This window comes from Lissotriton helveticus, chromosome 8 (genome assembly GCF_964261635.1).
Source record: "Lissotriton helveticus chromosome 8, aLisHel1.1, whole genome shotgun sequence".
Classification (NCBI taxonomy): domain Eukaryota; kingdom Metazoa; phylum Chordata; class Amphibia; order Caudata; family Salamandridae; genus Lissotriton; species Lissotriton helveticus.
Window position 1 is genome coordinate 876,405,056 of NC_136069.1, and position 16,338 is coordinate 876,421,393.

The 16,338-nt window shown below is 45.4% G+C and overlaps 1 protein-coding gene across 2 annotated transcripts in view; it reads right to left on the bottom strand.

The window, feature by feature from the left end:
• EPHA3 (EPH receptor A3) overlaps positions 1–16,338 on the bottom strand; it is a 960,369-nt gene that overhangs the window by 542,087 nt on the left and 401,944 nt on the right. For both annotated transcript variants that reach the window (XM_078657673.1, XM_078657672.1), the window contains exon 4: positions 5,441–5,596. In XM_078657673.1, coding sequence (XP_078513799.1) covers positions 5,441–5,596 — 156 coding nt within the window. The remainder of the gene's footprint in view (positions 1–5,440; positions 5,597–16,338) is intronic.

A 16,338-nucleotide genomic window follows, 5' to 3' on the forward strand; every position in this document is an offset into this window, starting at 1 on the left:
AGAACTACAATTATGAATCAACTGTGTATATATTTGAGTAAAAAATGTATCACATCTGTTGCGAGTAGCACAGGTCATCTAAAAGTATTGAATGAATATTTCATATAGGACGGGGTTTAAAAGAACCCGAAAGTAAATTAAACAAGCCCTTCCTTCCTTTTTTATCTGATCTAATACGATAAATTTGTAGTCCCCCCTTTGTGTTCACGCGCTGTGCCAAGTGTAAGTACATTGGATAAAACAGCACACGTGATAGTGTGCCAGTAGCGTCTGAGGTTGCTTGAATCAGTATGTAAGCGCGAACCAAGCCTCAGGCTATTGGTTGACAAAGCCACGCGTTATCACCACTACGCGGTAGTAACAACAGAATCTGGACGCTTGACTCGTCCCGTTTGGAAAACAACAATCCCCAACCAGGGCTATTTCTCGGAGAGAGCCTGAATTTAGGTAAGACACCTTCGCTAAACAGGCCCTTGAGATACAATACCCCCGCCCCTTGCAAATAGAAACGGCACAACGCGAAGCGGCCATACAAGTAATGCGTCTGCCTCTTAAATCTTTTAATTAGATATCGGCTCGTGCTGAAACACGACGGCCATTCAACCAGCGAGTACACGCTGCAACCTGATCTGCAACATAGGAGTGGTCTATTAAAACTAATACCGGACGGCCCGTGGGGGCGCCGGTAATCCACAGCCTACTAGAAAAATATATTGGTAAGTGCAATTCCACATCTACCACTAAAACTTGAAGGTAGATGGGCTTTATGTCCCACTTGGAACTAACCAGGGTATTCCTCTCCTATAGATTGGACCCCCAGGCTGTCTGAGTCCACTCACCGGCAATTAAACTGCCTTACAGACAGGTGAGTTGACGGATACTCCTCACAAGGAGGTTTTGCTAATTGCAGTTAGTGATTTGTAGGGAGCAGATCACTGACCACTATCCTACCTTGTACCCAACAGGTGCCCCACTCAAATTGACGGAATCTGGACCAAATAAGACTAATTGGTAATGTAACCCCCCCCCCCAACAAATGTTTTTTAAACAAACCAGTCTTTTAAGCAACATTTGGGCTAAAATCCACCATAATTCTGTCTTACAGGTGACTATCCAGAACCCTAGTGAATTGTGGCCAAACCCTTCTGTCCCCCCCCCCCCCCCCCCTTTATTGTCCTGAAGAAGACCCGCCGCCGAGGTAGTAAACTCCCCACGTGCAATAGGGTCGAAACGTCGACGCCCAATTTGTCAACTGCCTGTATCATAGTTTTTCCCAACCCCCCCCTTCCATTATTCTTCCTGGAAGGAAGTGAACAGGCTTTTTGTTTGTATTATCAATTGCGGAAAGCTATCGCTTGTGTATATTGTTGTAAATATTGGAAATGTTTTTTAGCATGATTTCTTCACTTTTCACTTAAACACTTGAGCACCCCTTTTCTCTCCTTCTTTTCTAGCACTTGCGCCGGATATCAACAGCACTGTCCCTGTTGGTACTGTAAATAAATGTGATTGTTTGCTTTTTTGCTGATAAAATCTGAAATTGAGATTATACCATTATTGTTTGGTTCGTTTCCTTGTAAATTTAGTTGTTCCCCTTGGGTACTGTCTCTGTAGGCCACACAGAGAGCTTAAGAAGAAGTCATTTTTTCTCCCATATAGATTCAGTCTTTATAAATGCAGATTGATTCGCATCACCAACCCAGACAGATGGAAACACCCAGACACTTTAGGCAGAAAAATGCAGAAACATACTTTTAAAAAGTGGCACTTTTAAAATAATAATTTAAAATCTGACCTCACCATTAAAGAGAATTTTAAATGATGGTGACATAAGAGTATAAGTACTATTGTTCTAGCTGATACCAATACAAATTTAGCATTTAATAAATGTAACAATGCAGCCCAGTCATTCCTTATGGCAGCAGCCAGCCTTTCAACAGCGAAAATCATTTTTGGAAATATTTCACTGCAACAACATTTTAATATAGGTTTCGACAGATCCTACTTTTAAATATCTGCACTTTGCTTTCATGGGCAACAAGGTAGGCTGCACACAACTATGGTCTCTCACATGCAGCCTGCACCTGTGCGAACACGCATGTGCACATATGTTCACATGTAACCAGCACAGTGACCTTTTCCCTAGCTGTGTGTCATAGTGGCATTATCTTAAAAGGCAGACACAAGTGATGAACATACACAGTTCAATTTACCATGAAATTAATGGGAGTGAGACTGTTGTGAGACTCACCCACCATAGAGGTCCAAAACCGGGTGATCAAAACCCTAAAAATCTTAATGTATTAGATGGGCAGAAATCATTTGCAACAGTGAATAACTTCCATCATGTGTAGTCTGCATAACATAATGTATAGATATTATTGCAACTCTTTTACAGATATTCCAAATTTCGAAAACACACTTAAAACCAACACTTAACATGATGTAGTTGTGGATTTCGGTATGTACCTGGTGGACATTTAGTTTGAGATATATATGTATGTGTGTGTGTGTGTATAGATATATACTGCTAGGCTACCTGTTGGTGGTAGTAAATTGTTGTTTTTGAAGGTACAGCATTTTGGAAGCTCAAAGATGGTGTCAACTGCCCCCCCTTGTAAAATCCAGTCAATGAGCCAAAATAGGGATACAGTTCTCCTTAAAACATGTGAATGTTCCCATAATTTTGAGCATACCAGGGACCAACTTTCACTCCAGCATAAATGTGTATGGAAAATATGTGTTGTGCTTGTTTTTGTCCCTTAGAACCATGTGTGCAAGTAATGGTGGGTGGGTACATTCCATCACTGTAACATGATGGTTCTCATCCCAGACACTGCTGTCTTCCATTCCCTTTCCTGCTGACACAGAATCTATACTACTTACACTGAGCTATGCCATGTATAATGGTGCAGAAAAAGCATGTGAAATCTGCATTACTGTAGGAAGGGACTCCTTAGAAGTAGTTGCCTTCTGACTAGAGCCCAGGTCTAGCCCTAATTGACGAGCCCATCAGCCAGATGATTTGTGAGAGATCCTCTAAAAAACTGAATGGTGATCTGAGAAAGCCAGAACATGCTACAGCCCTCTATTGATCATCTCAACCAAGATGGAGGAGACTTTCTGCTTGATGATAAAGTGCAGGTGAGCTGGTATTAGAGGAGGGATACTTCCTGTGAGCACACACTCATGAGCCACCAATGAATGTTTATTTAAAATGTATTCTTAGTCTCCATCTGGTGTGGCATTAAGTTTGGACCATTCCTCTACCCTTCGGCATGGGTGATAAAAGAGTATCTTGAGATGGACATGCGGTGTCACTGGTCATTGCAAGGTGGCACAGAGGTAAAGCAAATAGTCACTCTCATATCCTTGGGTCCCTAGCTTGAATGACAGGACTCTGCACCCGATTTGTGACCTATAGTCCATATGCTCTGAATTTGTCTGTTTTTCTAAGGAGATTGCCAGTCCTCAATCAATCAATTAATCAATCAAGAGTTTATTAAGCGTGACTACTCACCCGTCAGTGTCTCAAGGCACTGGGGGTGGGAGGTTGCAGGCTCCAGTGCCTCAGGGGGGGGTGGTCCTACCCCTTCTATAACCAAGTTGTACTCCCCATAGGCTCTTAAACATTTTATGGTTATCACATGCTGTGCAGGAGCATCAGTGATCCTTATGTTTCAGAAGATTCCTAAATCTAACATGAAGACAGTCAAAGCTCCATATATTAAAATCCATTGGACAGGTCTGACCATATGCAATGTTTCCAAATATATCACATTTGTAGTCACCAACCCATATTGAGAGCCATCCTTGGACTCCAGGATGTTGAGACAGTAACATTTTTCCACTCTCACTGGTATAAACTACAAATCAGTCCTGGCAGCCTTACATGATCCCCACACCAAACAAAAGGTAACAGGTAGCACTTACGCCATGTATAGACTACACTATTTTGACTGTATTTAGCCTTCCTGGTACCAGCAAAAAAAAAAAAAAACAGGACTTGATACTTGGAATTTCATCAAGACCTTTTACTTATTTTCGGAATAGAACTAATATGGCGTTTAGAATTCTGAAGAGGATAAATTACAATTACTCTAGGTGCTATCATATTTTGCTTTCTGTGGTTTTGAACAAGCATATGCTCCAGGTCTCTTTGTGGACATGCATGTGACTTAACTTCATTACCATATCCATGGTACGGAACTATTGTAAGATAACCTTGGCCTATGGCTGCTTCTTATGATAAATGACTGACCTAAACCACTCACAGTACTGGAACTTCGATCATTGAATTGATTGTGGAACAGGGCCAAAGCCATTGAGATATTTTTTTTAATATCTCTTGAACAGGTACAGCTTGAGAACTGAGACCGGTAATAGTGATCTTCATTTGTGTTGCGTTTTAATTCTAAAGCTCATTGGCGTAAAGTAAGACTTCTAAATAGACAACTAAATCTAGTGCGTGTGTGTAAGCCAGTGAGTAAAAGAGAGAGAGAGAGAGAGAGAGAAGAGAGAGAGAAAGAAAGAGAGAGAGGTAATTGGGTTGTACTATTCCTTACTGAAATCGATTACCACCTGCCCTGAGTCAGGGCAAGAGGCTTTCCACGCTACCCAGGATGGTGAGCGAAGCTTTGTATGACAAACTTTTCAGAATTATCTTCAAAATTGAACACCTGCAGTCACACCTTTGATTATGTGGTGGCCCCTGGGACTGGATGTATGATGTTACAACGCATACTTTTACAATGCATACCTTTACAACGCATTTTTTACAACGCAACATCCATCACAACGCATTCCATTACAACGCATGCCATTACAAAAAAAATTTAAACTACCTTTACAACGCATTCCATTACAACGCATACTACCTTTACAACGCACACCATTACAACGCATAACATTACATTGCATGTATGGTAAGTATTGGCTAGTGTAGGGGTAAAAATCACTATTCTAACTCCAGGGGGGTGCAGGAGTAGGGTAAGTGTTGGATAGTATAGGGGTAAAAAATACTATTCTAACTCCAGGGGGGTGCAACAGTAGGGTAAGTGTGGGATAGTGTAGGGGTAAAAATTACTATTCTAACTCCAGGGGGTGCAACAGTAGGGTAAGTGTTGGATAGTGTAAGGGTACTATGCGTTGTAATGCTATGCGTTGTAATGGTATGCGTTGTAATGACATGCATTGTAGTGGTATGCGTTGCAGTGTCATGCGTTGTAATGGTTGCGTTGTAATGACATGCAATGTAATGGATGTTGCGTTGTAAAAGTTTTGTTGTAATGGTAGTCCGTTGTGAAAGTTGCGTTGTAAAGGTTGTTTCCCCCTGGGACTTCTAGATCTGAGACAGGGATGGACAATTGATTTTAAAATGAACATGACGTAGATGATGCAATAAGAACCAAACGTGGTTTCAACGTTTCACATTACTTACTAGTACAAGCCATGGAGGGAGGATCTTTCTCTGCCCGGAAGTAATTCCTCTCACAGATACAGTTTACTGATCCTTCTTCATATGTTGAGCTGTGAGGTGGGCACTTGGCACACTTCATGTTGCCAGAAAATGCTTTGTAGAATCCGGGTTTGCAGGCTGCGAAACAAATTAGTAGATGTTGTACAATGAAAATAGATATGCTTTACGTTGATATGTATGTAAAAACTATACAGAAAATATTGCAATTCAGCAGAAATTATAAAAATTGTGTGAATCATAAATTTGACATTTGTGACAGAGATAGGAATGTACATTACTTGATGGTGGAGCAGTTTGCTGCTTTCCACTTTCGAAATGTTGACACACGTTACACTAAGAAATTGAAACTGGGGGAGTAATGTGACTTTGAATGGAATAAGTCATTACTATAAAAAAATATATATATATATATATATCTAAATGACACCGCTAGCGAAAACAACTCAACGGGGCAGATCAGATTGATAGCTTTATGCTTGGGGTACTTGAACCGGTTGGCATCAATGACGTGATCGCATACCGAGGTTTGTTTTGGAATTTGTAAGCGAAAAAAGCTGCCAGGAATACATGAACTTGTTGTGAAATTTATAATTTTTTAGTTACCGAAACCAGCAATGAAAATGCTTTATGTTTGAATATTAGGTAACATCATCAGTTGGTAGGTCACTTTCTGAAGCCCAATGTCCGATTCCGACCGTCCCCCCGTTCTGTATTTGTCTATTTCATGAAGCATAATTGTATTTCCAGTGTTCGGTTCTGCGAGGGACTGTTATAATCCTATGTTTTTCCTAAAACTTTAATATCCCTTTCAAGTCTGTAAAAACCTGCATCTAACAACTTGGTAAGAGATTTCATCCCAAATTATTACTGTCTTGCCTTCACGCATTGCCTGACACTTTGCTTGCACAATCCTACGTGAGGCATTAACCCCTTCGATGCTGATGACGGAGCGGTTCCGTCATCAGCATCAGTTGGGCTGTGCTGATGACGGAACCGCTCCGTCATCAGTACAGCCCTAGGGGGGGAGCGCTAGCGCTCCCCCCCCCCCTGTGAGGCGATCTTTTTTTTTTTTGCAGGGGTGGCAGCGGAAGACTTTCCGCTGCCACCACCTGGCCCCCCCACGCTTCCTGGTGACGTCAGCGCGCACAGCGCGCACCGACGTCATCAGGAAGCGCTGGACGCGCTGGAAGCCATTTGTTTCCAGCGCGTCCAGCAACGAGGTGCGTGTTTGCTGCTCTGGTGGGGCGGGGGGCCGTTTTTCGGTGCCTTGAGGCATCGGGGGGGAGGAAACTGTGTTTCCTCTCCCCTGATGTCCCAATGCACGGCATTCCTGGTGCACGATCGCGCACAGCGTCGCGATCGTGCACCAGGAATGCCCCACTAGACACCAGGGATTACTGTTGGGCATATTTATTTGTCGAGGAAGCGACCCCTTGGGCAAGGGTCGCTTCCTTTTGGGGCCTAATAATGTTTTAGACTTTTCTGCCCCCCCTGGGGCAGATCGGCCGTTTTGTTTGGCCGATCTGCACCCAGGGGGGGCAGAAAAGCCCACTAGACACCAGGGATTGCTTGTGTTTGTTTTTTTTTTGTGCAGGAAGCGACCCCTTGGGCAAGGGTCGCTTCCTTAGGGGGCCAAAAATATTTTTCAGACTTTTCTGCCCCCCCTGGGGCAGATCGGCCGTTTTTTCGGCCGATCTGCACCCTGGGGAGCAGAAAAGCCCACTAGACACCAGGGATTGTTTTTTATTTATAAAGGAAGCGACCCCTTGGGCAAGGGTCGCTTCCTTAGGGGGATAAAATATTTTTCAGACTTTTCTGCCCCCCCTGGGGCATATCGGCCGTTTTTTCTGCCGATCTGCACCCAGGGGGAGCAGAAAAGCCCACTAGTCACCAGGGATTTGTTTTTTATTTGAAAAGGAAGCTTCCTAGTGGCCCTAATATTTTTTTAGACTTTTCTGCCCCGGGGGGGGAATAGAAAAGCCCACTAGACTCCAGGGTTATTTTTTTTATAGGGAGCGACCCCTTGGCCAAGGGTTGCTTCCTTGGGCCCAATTGTTTTCAGTATGTTCTGCCGTGTCTTTATTTGGCCTCTCTGCCATCCGTAGGGTTGCTTCCAGGGGGCCCACGTTTATAGTGATTTATAATCTTCCCCCCTTGGGGACAGACACCCCATTTGTGACATACCCTGTGACATAGCCTGTTGTAATGTGTGTTGTTTTTGTTTCTTCTAATGTGTATTGTTTTATTTTCTCTTTAGATTGTTGCAGTGTGCGGTTCTGTTACTGGTGGTTCTGTTGTTCTGCTGTTTCTGTAGTTGCATGTGTTTGGTAAGAGACCTTTTTTTTGTTCAATTGTAATGTAATTGTTTATTTTGCAAAGTGTGTAGTAATACGAGTATGTTTTGTTGCTGATTGTAAAACATGTTTTGCATTTGTTTTTGATGTGTCCTTCTGTAGATGTAAGTTTTTTTTTCTTCTTTCTAGTGGGATATCGTTGCCTATTTGCTGTGTCTTTGCAGAGTAGGTGCTGGTGAGTGTAGTTGTGTCTTGTAAGTGAATTGTATATTTTTTCTAAATATATTTTTTTGTGAAAAAGTCTTACATTTTTATCTTACTTTGCGCAGCCTTGGGGTTGTTGAGTTGTTTGTGCAGACTCCTTTATTTGTAAGGATAATGGCTAGCCGCCGGATTACTGCTCAGCAAGTTGTTGGAATGCTTTTTGATTCTTCCTCTGACCATGGTCCAGAGTCTGACTCTGATTCTGAGCCAGAGGTGGGAGGTGAATATTCAGGTAGTGAGTTTTCTCTACACATGGCTTCCTCTGATGATGAAGACACTTTGAGTGCTGATGAAGCTACTTTTGGTGTGGATGATGTGCCTGTGGTTGGGGAGGACATTGCTGTGTTTCAGGTTTTGGAGGACATTGTTGTGCCTGTGGTTGCGGAGGACAATGATGTGCCAATTGTGCGGCAAGAGACATCTGGGCTGCAGCCTGGGGCTGCTAGACTTCCAGTTGGTGTAGTGAGACAAGAGGCAGCTGGGCGGCGGCCTGCGGCTGCAAGACTTGACGATGAAAGTTCTGACCTCTGGGTTGCACCAGGCATGGTGCAGCCGGCATTGCCTGAATTTACTGGTGTTCCAGGGTGTAGGGTGAACACTGAAAAAATTTTTGAGGGTGAACAGTGCCAGCCTTAAGCCCCACGCTAGAGCTACCCGGTGGACTCCCACCAATTTGGAGGAGATGAAAAAGTGTTTGGGTTTAACTCTTTTGATGGGCTTGCTTAGGAAACCATCAATGGCTTCATATTGGTCTTCTAGTCCCTTGATGGCAACAGCTATATTTCCGGCAGTCATGAGTCGTGATAGGTATTTGCTTCTGCTGCGGATGATGCATTTTGTTGACAATAGTCTTGCTTTGCCACGAGATCACCCTGATTGTGACCGTCTTTTCAAGATTCGGCCTGTCATTGATCATTTGGTTGATCGATTTTCTGAGATCTTTTATCCTGGGAAAGAAATTGCAGTGGATGAGTCTTTGCTGTTGTTCAAGGGCCGCTTGGTATTTCGGCAATACATTCCTAGTAAGAGGGCACGCTATGGAATCAAACTGTATATGCTGTGTGACAGTGAGACTGGATATGTCTCTAATTTCAGGGTGTACACTGGTAAGGAATCCAGGATTAACCCCCCTGGTTGTCCGTCGACTTTTGGAGTGACTGAGAAAATTGTGTGGGAACTTGGTCGTGGATTGTTTAACAAAGGCCATCATTTGTATGTCGATAACTTCTACACTGGTGTGCGGTTGTTCAGGGAATTGGCCAATGTGGACACTGTTGCTTGTGGCACAATCCGCTCAAACTGTAAAGGTTTCCCAAAAGAACTTGTTTGTTGAAAGCTTGCTCGGGGACAGTGCAGTGCATTGCGTTGTGAGGAGCTTCTAGCGCTGTGAAGTTTACAGACAGGAGAGATGTCTACATGTTGACTACAATACATGATGAAAGCACTGAACCGTGGACTGTTTGGGGTCAGGTTGCAGAAGTGCGCAAACCTGTGTGCATACTGGACTACAATAAGTTCATGGGTGGTGTTGACAGAGTTGATCAGAGGTTGGAACCGTATGCTGCTCTTCGTAAGGCTTACATTTGGTACAAGAAGTTGGCTATCCATCTTTTCCACTTGGCAACCTTTAATGCTTTTATTGTGTTCCAGAAATCTTGTCCCCAGTCAAAGTTGTCTTTTGTAAAGTTTCAGGAGTCTGTAATAGGCAGCCTTGTTTTAGTGGAACAGGCAAGTGTTCCTAGAGTTGGAGTGGTGGAGGATGTTGCCAGATTGAAAGATCGCCACTTTCCTGATACAATTCCTCCTACAACCTCAAAAGACTTTCCCAGTCGGAGATGTAGAGTCTGTTGGCGAAGAGGTTTGCGGAAGGAGGTTCGCATGTACTGCCCCGACTGCCCTTCAAACCCTGGGCTGTGTGTACCTGCTTGTTTTAGATTGTACCACACGCAAAAGAATTTTTGGGAGTATCAATGAGTGGTAAAGTGAACTGGTTGGTCTTTATTCTGTAAAAGTTATTGTTCAGTTTCAAAGTTTGTATTTGTGTAGTCTTTTTAGATTTAGTTGTCGAGTTAGTAGATTTGTATCAATTTGCAATTTGTTTTTGTTTCTCTTTTATTTTAAAAAAAAAACTAAAGTATGATGTTGGTTTGCGTGTAGTGTCCATTGTCTGACTGTGTGCATGGTTTGGCGCTTGGCTGCCGGTGTCTGTGGACTGGTGCTTGTCTGGTGGTGTCTGCGGACTGGTGCTTGACTGGCGGTGTGCGTGGTCTGGTGTTTGGTTGGCGGTGTGCGTGCTCTTGCGCTTGCCTGGTGTTGTGTTTGGATTTGTCTTTGGCTGGTGGTGTTCGTGGAGTGGTGCTTGGCTGGCGGTGTGAGTGGAGTTGTGCTTGGCTGGTGGTGTGTGTTGAGTGGCGCTTGGCTGGTCATGTGTGTGGAGTGGCGCTTGGCTGGTGGTGTGCGTGGAGTGGTACTTGGCTGTCTGTGCACGGAGTGGTGCTTGGCTGGTTTTGTGTTTGTGGAGTGGCGCTTGGCTGGTGGTGTGTGTGGAGGGGCGCTTGGCTGGTGGTGTGCATGGAGTGGTACTTGGCTGTCTGTGCATGGAGTGGTGCTTGGCTGGCGGTGTGTGTGGAGTGGTGCTTGGCTGGCGGTGTGTGTGGGCTGGTGCTTGGCTGGACGGTGTGCGTGGAGTGGTACTTGGCTGTCTGTGCACGGAGTGGTGCTTGGCTGGTGTTGTGTTTGTGGAGTGGCGCTTGGCTGGTGGTGTGTGTGGAGGAGCGCTTGGCTGGTGGTGTGCATGGAGTGGTACTTGGCTGTCTGTGCATGGAGTGGTGCTTGGCTGGCGGTGTGTGTGGAGTGGTGCTTGGCTGGCGGTGTGTGTGGGCTGGCGCTTGGCTGGACAGTGTGCGTGGAGTGGTACTTGGCTGTCTGTGCACGGAGTGGTGCTTGGCTGGTGTTGTGTTTGTGGAGTGGCGCTTGGCTGGTGGTGTGTGTGGAGGGGCGCTTGGCTGGTGGTGTGCATGGAGTGGTACTTGGCTGTCTGTGCACGGAGTGGTGCTTGGCTGGCGGTGTGTGTGGAGTGGTGCTTGGCTGGTGGTGTGTGTGGAGTGGCGCTTGGCTGGACGGTGTGCGTGGAGTGGTACTTGGCTGTCTGTGCACGGAGTGGTGCTTGGCTGGTGTTGTGTTTGTGGAGTGGCGCTTGGCTGGTGGTGTGCGTGGAGTGATGCTTGGCTGGTGGTGTGTGTGTAGTGGTACTTGGCTGTCGGTGTGCGCTGAGTGGTGTTTGGCTGGCGGTGTGCCTGGTCTGGTGCTTGGATGGTGGTGTGGGTGGACTGGCGCTCGGCAGGCGGTGTGTGAGTAGTTACTTTCTGTTGGTCACTACACACACTGCTAGTTGAGTGACACTCCACACAGTCCATCATTTTGTGTAGTTGCAGTGTCAGAAATGTGGGCGTGTGAAAGTGATGGGCCCTTGAATGGCGCTGTTTGCTGGTGTGAGTGTTGGAATGTGATGGGTCCGCGGCTGGCGGTGTGAATGTTTTGTATGTGTCACGCGTACGAAAGGTGTATGAATGGCCTGTAAAGAGGTTGGTGCCTTGACGTGGCTTTACAGCTCACAAGCTGTGAGTCAGTGGTTCAGTTTATCATACTTTCAATTATACACAGTGTATTTCATTTTTGTGAAATTACTTGCGTATACAATTGTATGTACTGAATCATCACTCACCCTCGTGCCAAATCCAACCAGTATGTGTGTGTGCTTGCGGATTAGATGGGTGTGCAGTAATAATTGTTTTTTTTCTCTTTCTGCAGTAGGGTGTACCTTGTCCCTTATTGTGATTGTTGTTATGTGTTGGTTTTCCATTCGGATGGTGTCAATGGTCTGGTTTGTATCAAGTATGAAAGGTGCGTGAATGGCCTGTAAAACGGTTGGTGCCTTGTCGTGGCTTTACAGCTCACGAGTTGCGAGTCACTGGTTCAGTTTTTATGCATTTATTTATTGACAGAGCATTTCATTTTTTTTAAATATCTTGTTAATAAAATTTTATGTACTGAACCATCACTCGCCCTCGTGCCAAATCCAACCTGTATGTGTGTGTCTTTGAGGAATAGATAGCCGCGCTTGAATGTTTGACTTTTGAATAACTCTGTTAAGGTGTGGTATCCTTTTAGTCGGGAGAACAAGGGGAACGCAGGGTGGTAGATCTTTTTTGCCGGCACGGCGATCCCACGCCAAAAAGTTTGGAAAAGTGCTATTTTTACCTATTTTTAAGGTTTGCAAGGAGTTCTGGGTAGGAAAACATTGGGGGACCCACGCATGCCATACCTCCCTGGACTCTCCGGGGTGTCTAGTTTTCAGAACTGTTTGGGTTTGCTACTTTCCAAAGAATACCACCCAGCCCCGGGCCAAAAACTCAGGTGGCCCCCCCCAATCAAATTTATATTGCTTCAGGGTATTTTAAATTCACCACCGTATGATTTGGACCTTTTCCTGTTGCAGCCACTATGGCTACCCACGCAAGTGAGGTACCGTTTTTATCAGGAGACCTGGGGGAACACTGGGTGCAAGGTAATTTGTGTGAGCCCAGTGATGCCACGCTTTCCCAGACTACAACGTGTGAAAAAATTGATTTTTTTTCTGCTAAAATTGAGGTTTGCAAGGGATTCTGGGTAAAGGAACGTTGGAGGATCCACGCAAGCCATACCTCCTTGGAAGCCCCCGGGTGTCTACTTTTCAGAAATGTGTGGGTTTGGTAGGTTTCCATAGATGGCTGTCTCGCACGGGGCCAGAAACCCAGGTAACCCCTCTTGCAAAAGCTGGTGAATTTAACAATGGTGAAAATGTTAAGTTCACCAGCTTTTGCAAGAGGGGTTACCTGGGTTTTTGGCCCCGTGCGAGACAGTCATCTAGGGAAACCTACCAAACCCACACATTTCTGAAAAGTAGATACCCGGGGGCTTCCAAGGAGGTATGGCTTGCGTGGATCCTCCAACGTTCCTTTACCCAGAATCCCTTGCAAACCTTATTTTTTGCTTGGAAAAAATCCGTTTTTTCACACGTTTTAGTGTGGGAAAGCGTGGCATCACTGGGCTCACACAAATTACCTCCCACCCAGCGTTCCCCAAGGTCTCCCGATAAAAATGGTACCTCACTTGCGTGGGTAGGCATAGTGGCTGCTTTAGGAAAAGGCCCAATTCATACTGTGGAGACCAAAACATTACCTTTAGCCAAATAATCTTATTTTTTGAGGGGGTCACCTGAGCTTTTGGCCCGGGGCTTGGCTGGCATCTTTGGAAACTACCAAACCCAAACAGTTCTGAGAACTAGACACCCGGGGGAGTCCAGGGAGGTATGGCATGCGTGGGTCCCCCAATGTTTTCCTACCCAGAAACCCCTGCAAACCTGAAATTTTGGTAAAAAACCCACGTTTCCGTACTTTTTTAGGTGGGATCTCGCTGCCAGCACAAATGTCCTATCACCCAGCGTTTCCCTTGTTCTCCCGAGTAAAATGATACCTCACTTGTGTGGGTGGGCCAAAGGCATGTGACTCAGGCTGGGGGGCTTAATTTGTAAAACTTAAATATGACTAAAAACTACTTTTTTCAAAATTCATTTTTAGCGTGTTCTGCTTTGGGGCACCCACACAAGTGAGGTATCCTTTTACTCGGGAGAACAAGGGGAACGCAGGGTGGTAGGACTTTTTTGCCGGTACGGCGATCCCACACCAAAAAGTTTCAAAAAGTGCTATTTTTACCTAATTTTAAGGTTTGCAAGGAGTTCTGGGTAAGAAAACATTGGGGGACCCATGCATGTCATACCTCCCTGGACTCCCCCGGGTGTCTAGTTTTCAGAACTGTTTGGGTTTGCTACTTTCCAAAGAATACCACCCAGCCCCGGGCCAAAAATTCAGGTGCCCCCCCCCAAATCAAAGTTATATTGCTTCAGGGTATTTTAAATTCACCACCGTACGATTTGGACCTTTTCCTGTTGCAGCCACTATGGCTACCCACGCAAGTGAGGTACCGTTTTTATCGGGAGACCTGGGGGCATGCTGGGTGGGTGGAAATTTGTTGATCCACGCAGATTCCAGAACTTTTCACCACAGAAATTTGAGGAAAATGTGTTTTTTTTGTCACATATTTAGGTTTATAAGGGATTCTGGGTAACAAAACCTGGGGGTAGGCAGACGAGTCACCCCATCCTGAATTTCCCTGGGTGTCTAGTTTTAAAAAATGTATAGGTTTGCTAGGTTTCCCTAGGTGCTGGCAGAGCTACAGCGCAAAAACAAAAGGTAGTCTTTTTGTCCGAAACGTGCTAAATTTCACTGGGAAATTGAGGTGCGACCATGCTGCGTTTTGCGCTGTTTCATGTCGCAGCCACTATGCCTACCCACGCAAGTGAGGTACCATTTTTTTCGGGAGACCTGGGGGCACGCTGGGTGGGTGGAAATTTGTTGATCCACGCAGATTCCAGAACTTTCCACCACAGAAATGTGAGGAAAATGTGTTTTTTTTGTCAAATTTTTAGGTTTGCAAGGGATTCTGGGTAACAAAACCTGGGGGTAGGCAGACGAGTCACCCCATCCTGAATTTCCCTGGGTGTCTAGTTTTCAAAAATGTATAGGTTTGCTAGGTTTCCCTAGGTGCTGGCAGAGCTACGGCGCAAAAACAAAAGGTAGTCTTTTTGTCCGAAACGTGCTAAATTTCACTGGGAAATTGAGGTGCGACCATGCTGCGTTTTGCGCTGTTTCATGTCGCAGCCACTATGCCTACCCACGCAAGTGAGGTACCATTTTTTTCGGGAGACCTCGGGGCACGATGGGTGGGTGGAAATTTGTTGATCCACGCAGATTCCAGAACTTTCCACCACAGAAATGTGAGGAAAATGTGTTTTTTTTGTCAAAGTTTTAGGTTTGCAAGGGATTCTGGGTAACAAAACCTGGGGGTAGGCAGACGAGTCACCCCATCCTGAATTCCCCTTGGTGTCTAGTTTTCAAAAATGTATAGGTTTGCTAGGTTTCCCTAGGTGCTGGCAGAGCTACGGCGCAAAAACAAAAGGTAGTCTTTTTGTCCGAAACGTGCTAAATTTCACTGGGAAATTGAGGTGCGACCATGCTGCGTTTTGCGCTGTTTCATGTCGCAGCCACTATGCCTACCCACGCAAGTGAGGTACCATTTTTTTCGGGAGGCCTGGGGGCACGCTGGGTGGGTGGAAATTTGTTGATCCATGCAGATTCCAGAACTTTCCACCACAGAAATGTGAGGAAAATTTGTTTTTTGGTCAAATTTTTAGGTTTGCAAGGGATTCTGGGTAACAAAACCTGGGGGTAGGCAGACGAGTCACCCCATCCTGAATTTCCCTGGGTGTCTAGTTTTCATAAATGTATAGGTTTGCTAGGTTTCCCTAGGTGCTGGCAGAGCTACGGCGCAAAAACAAAAGGTAGTCTTTTTGTCCGAAACGTGCTAAATTTCACTGGGAAATTGAGGTGCGACCATGCTGCGTTTTGTGCTGTTTCATGTCGCAGCCACTATGCCTACCCACGCAAGTGAGGTACCATTTTTTTCGGGAGACCTGGGGGCACGCTGGGTGTGTGGAAATTTGTTGATTCGCGCAGATTCCAGAACTTTCCACCACAGAAATGTGAGGAAAATGTGTTTTTTTTGTCAAATTTTTAGGTTTGCAAGGGATTCTGGGTAACAAAACCTGGGGGTAGGCAGACGAGTCACCCCATCCTGAATTGCCCTGGGTGTCTAGTTTTCATAAATGTATAGGTTTGCTAGGTTTCCCTAGGTGCTGACAGAGCTACGGCGCAAAAACAAAAGGTAGTCTTTTTGTCCGAAACGTGCTAAATTTCACTGGGAAATTGAGGTGCGACCATGCTGCGTTTTGCGCTGTTTCATGTCGCAGCCACTATGCCTACCCACGCAAGTGAGGTACCATTTTTATCGGGAGACCTGGGGGAACGCTGGGTGGGTGGAAATTTGTTGATCCACGCAGATTCCAGAACTTTCCACCACAGAAATGTGAGGAAAATGTGTTTTTTTTGTCAAAATCTTAGCTTTGCAAGGGATTCTGGGTAACAGAAACTGGTGGTAGGCAGTCGAGTCACCCCATCCTGAATTCCACTGGGTGTCTACTTTTCAAAAAAGTATAGGTTTGCTAGGTTTCCCTAGGTGCCGGCAGAGCTAGGGTGCAAAAACTACAGGTAGGCACTTTGCCAAAAAAGGGTCAATTTGTAACTGCAAAATTTAGGTGTGACCACGTTGCATTTTGCACCGTTTCCTGTCGCAGGCACAAGGCCG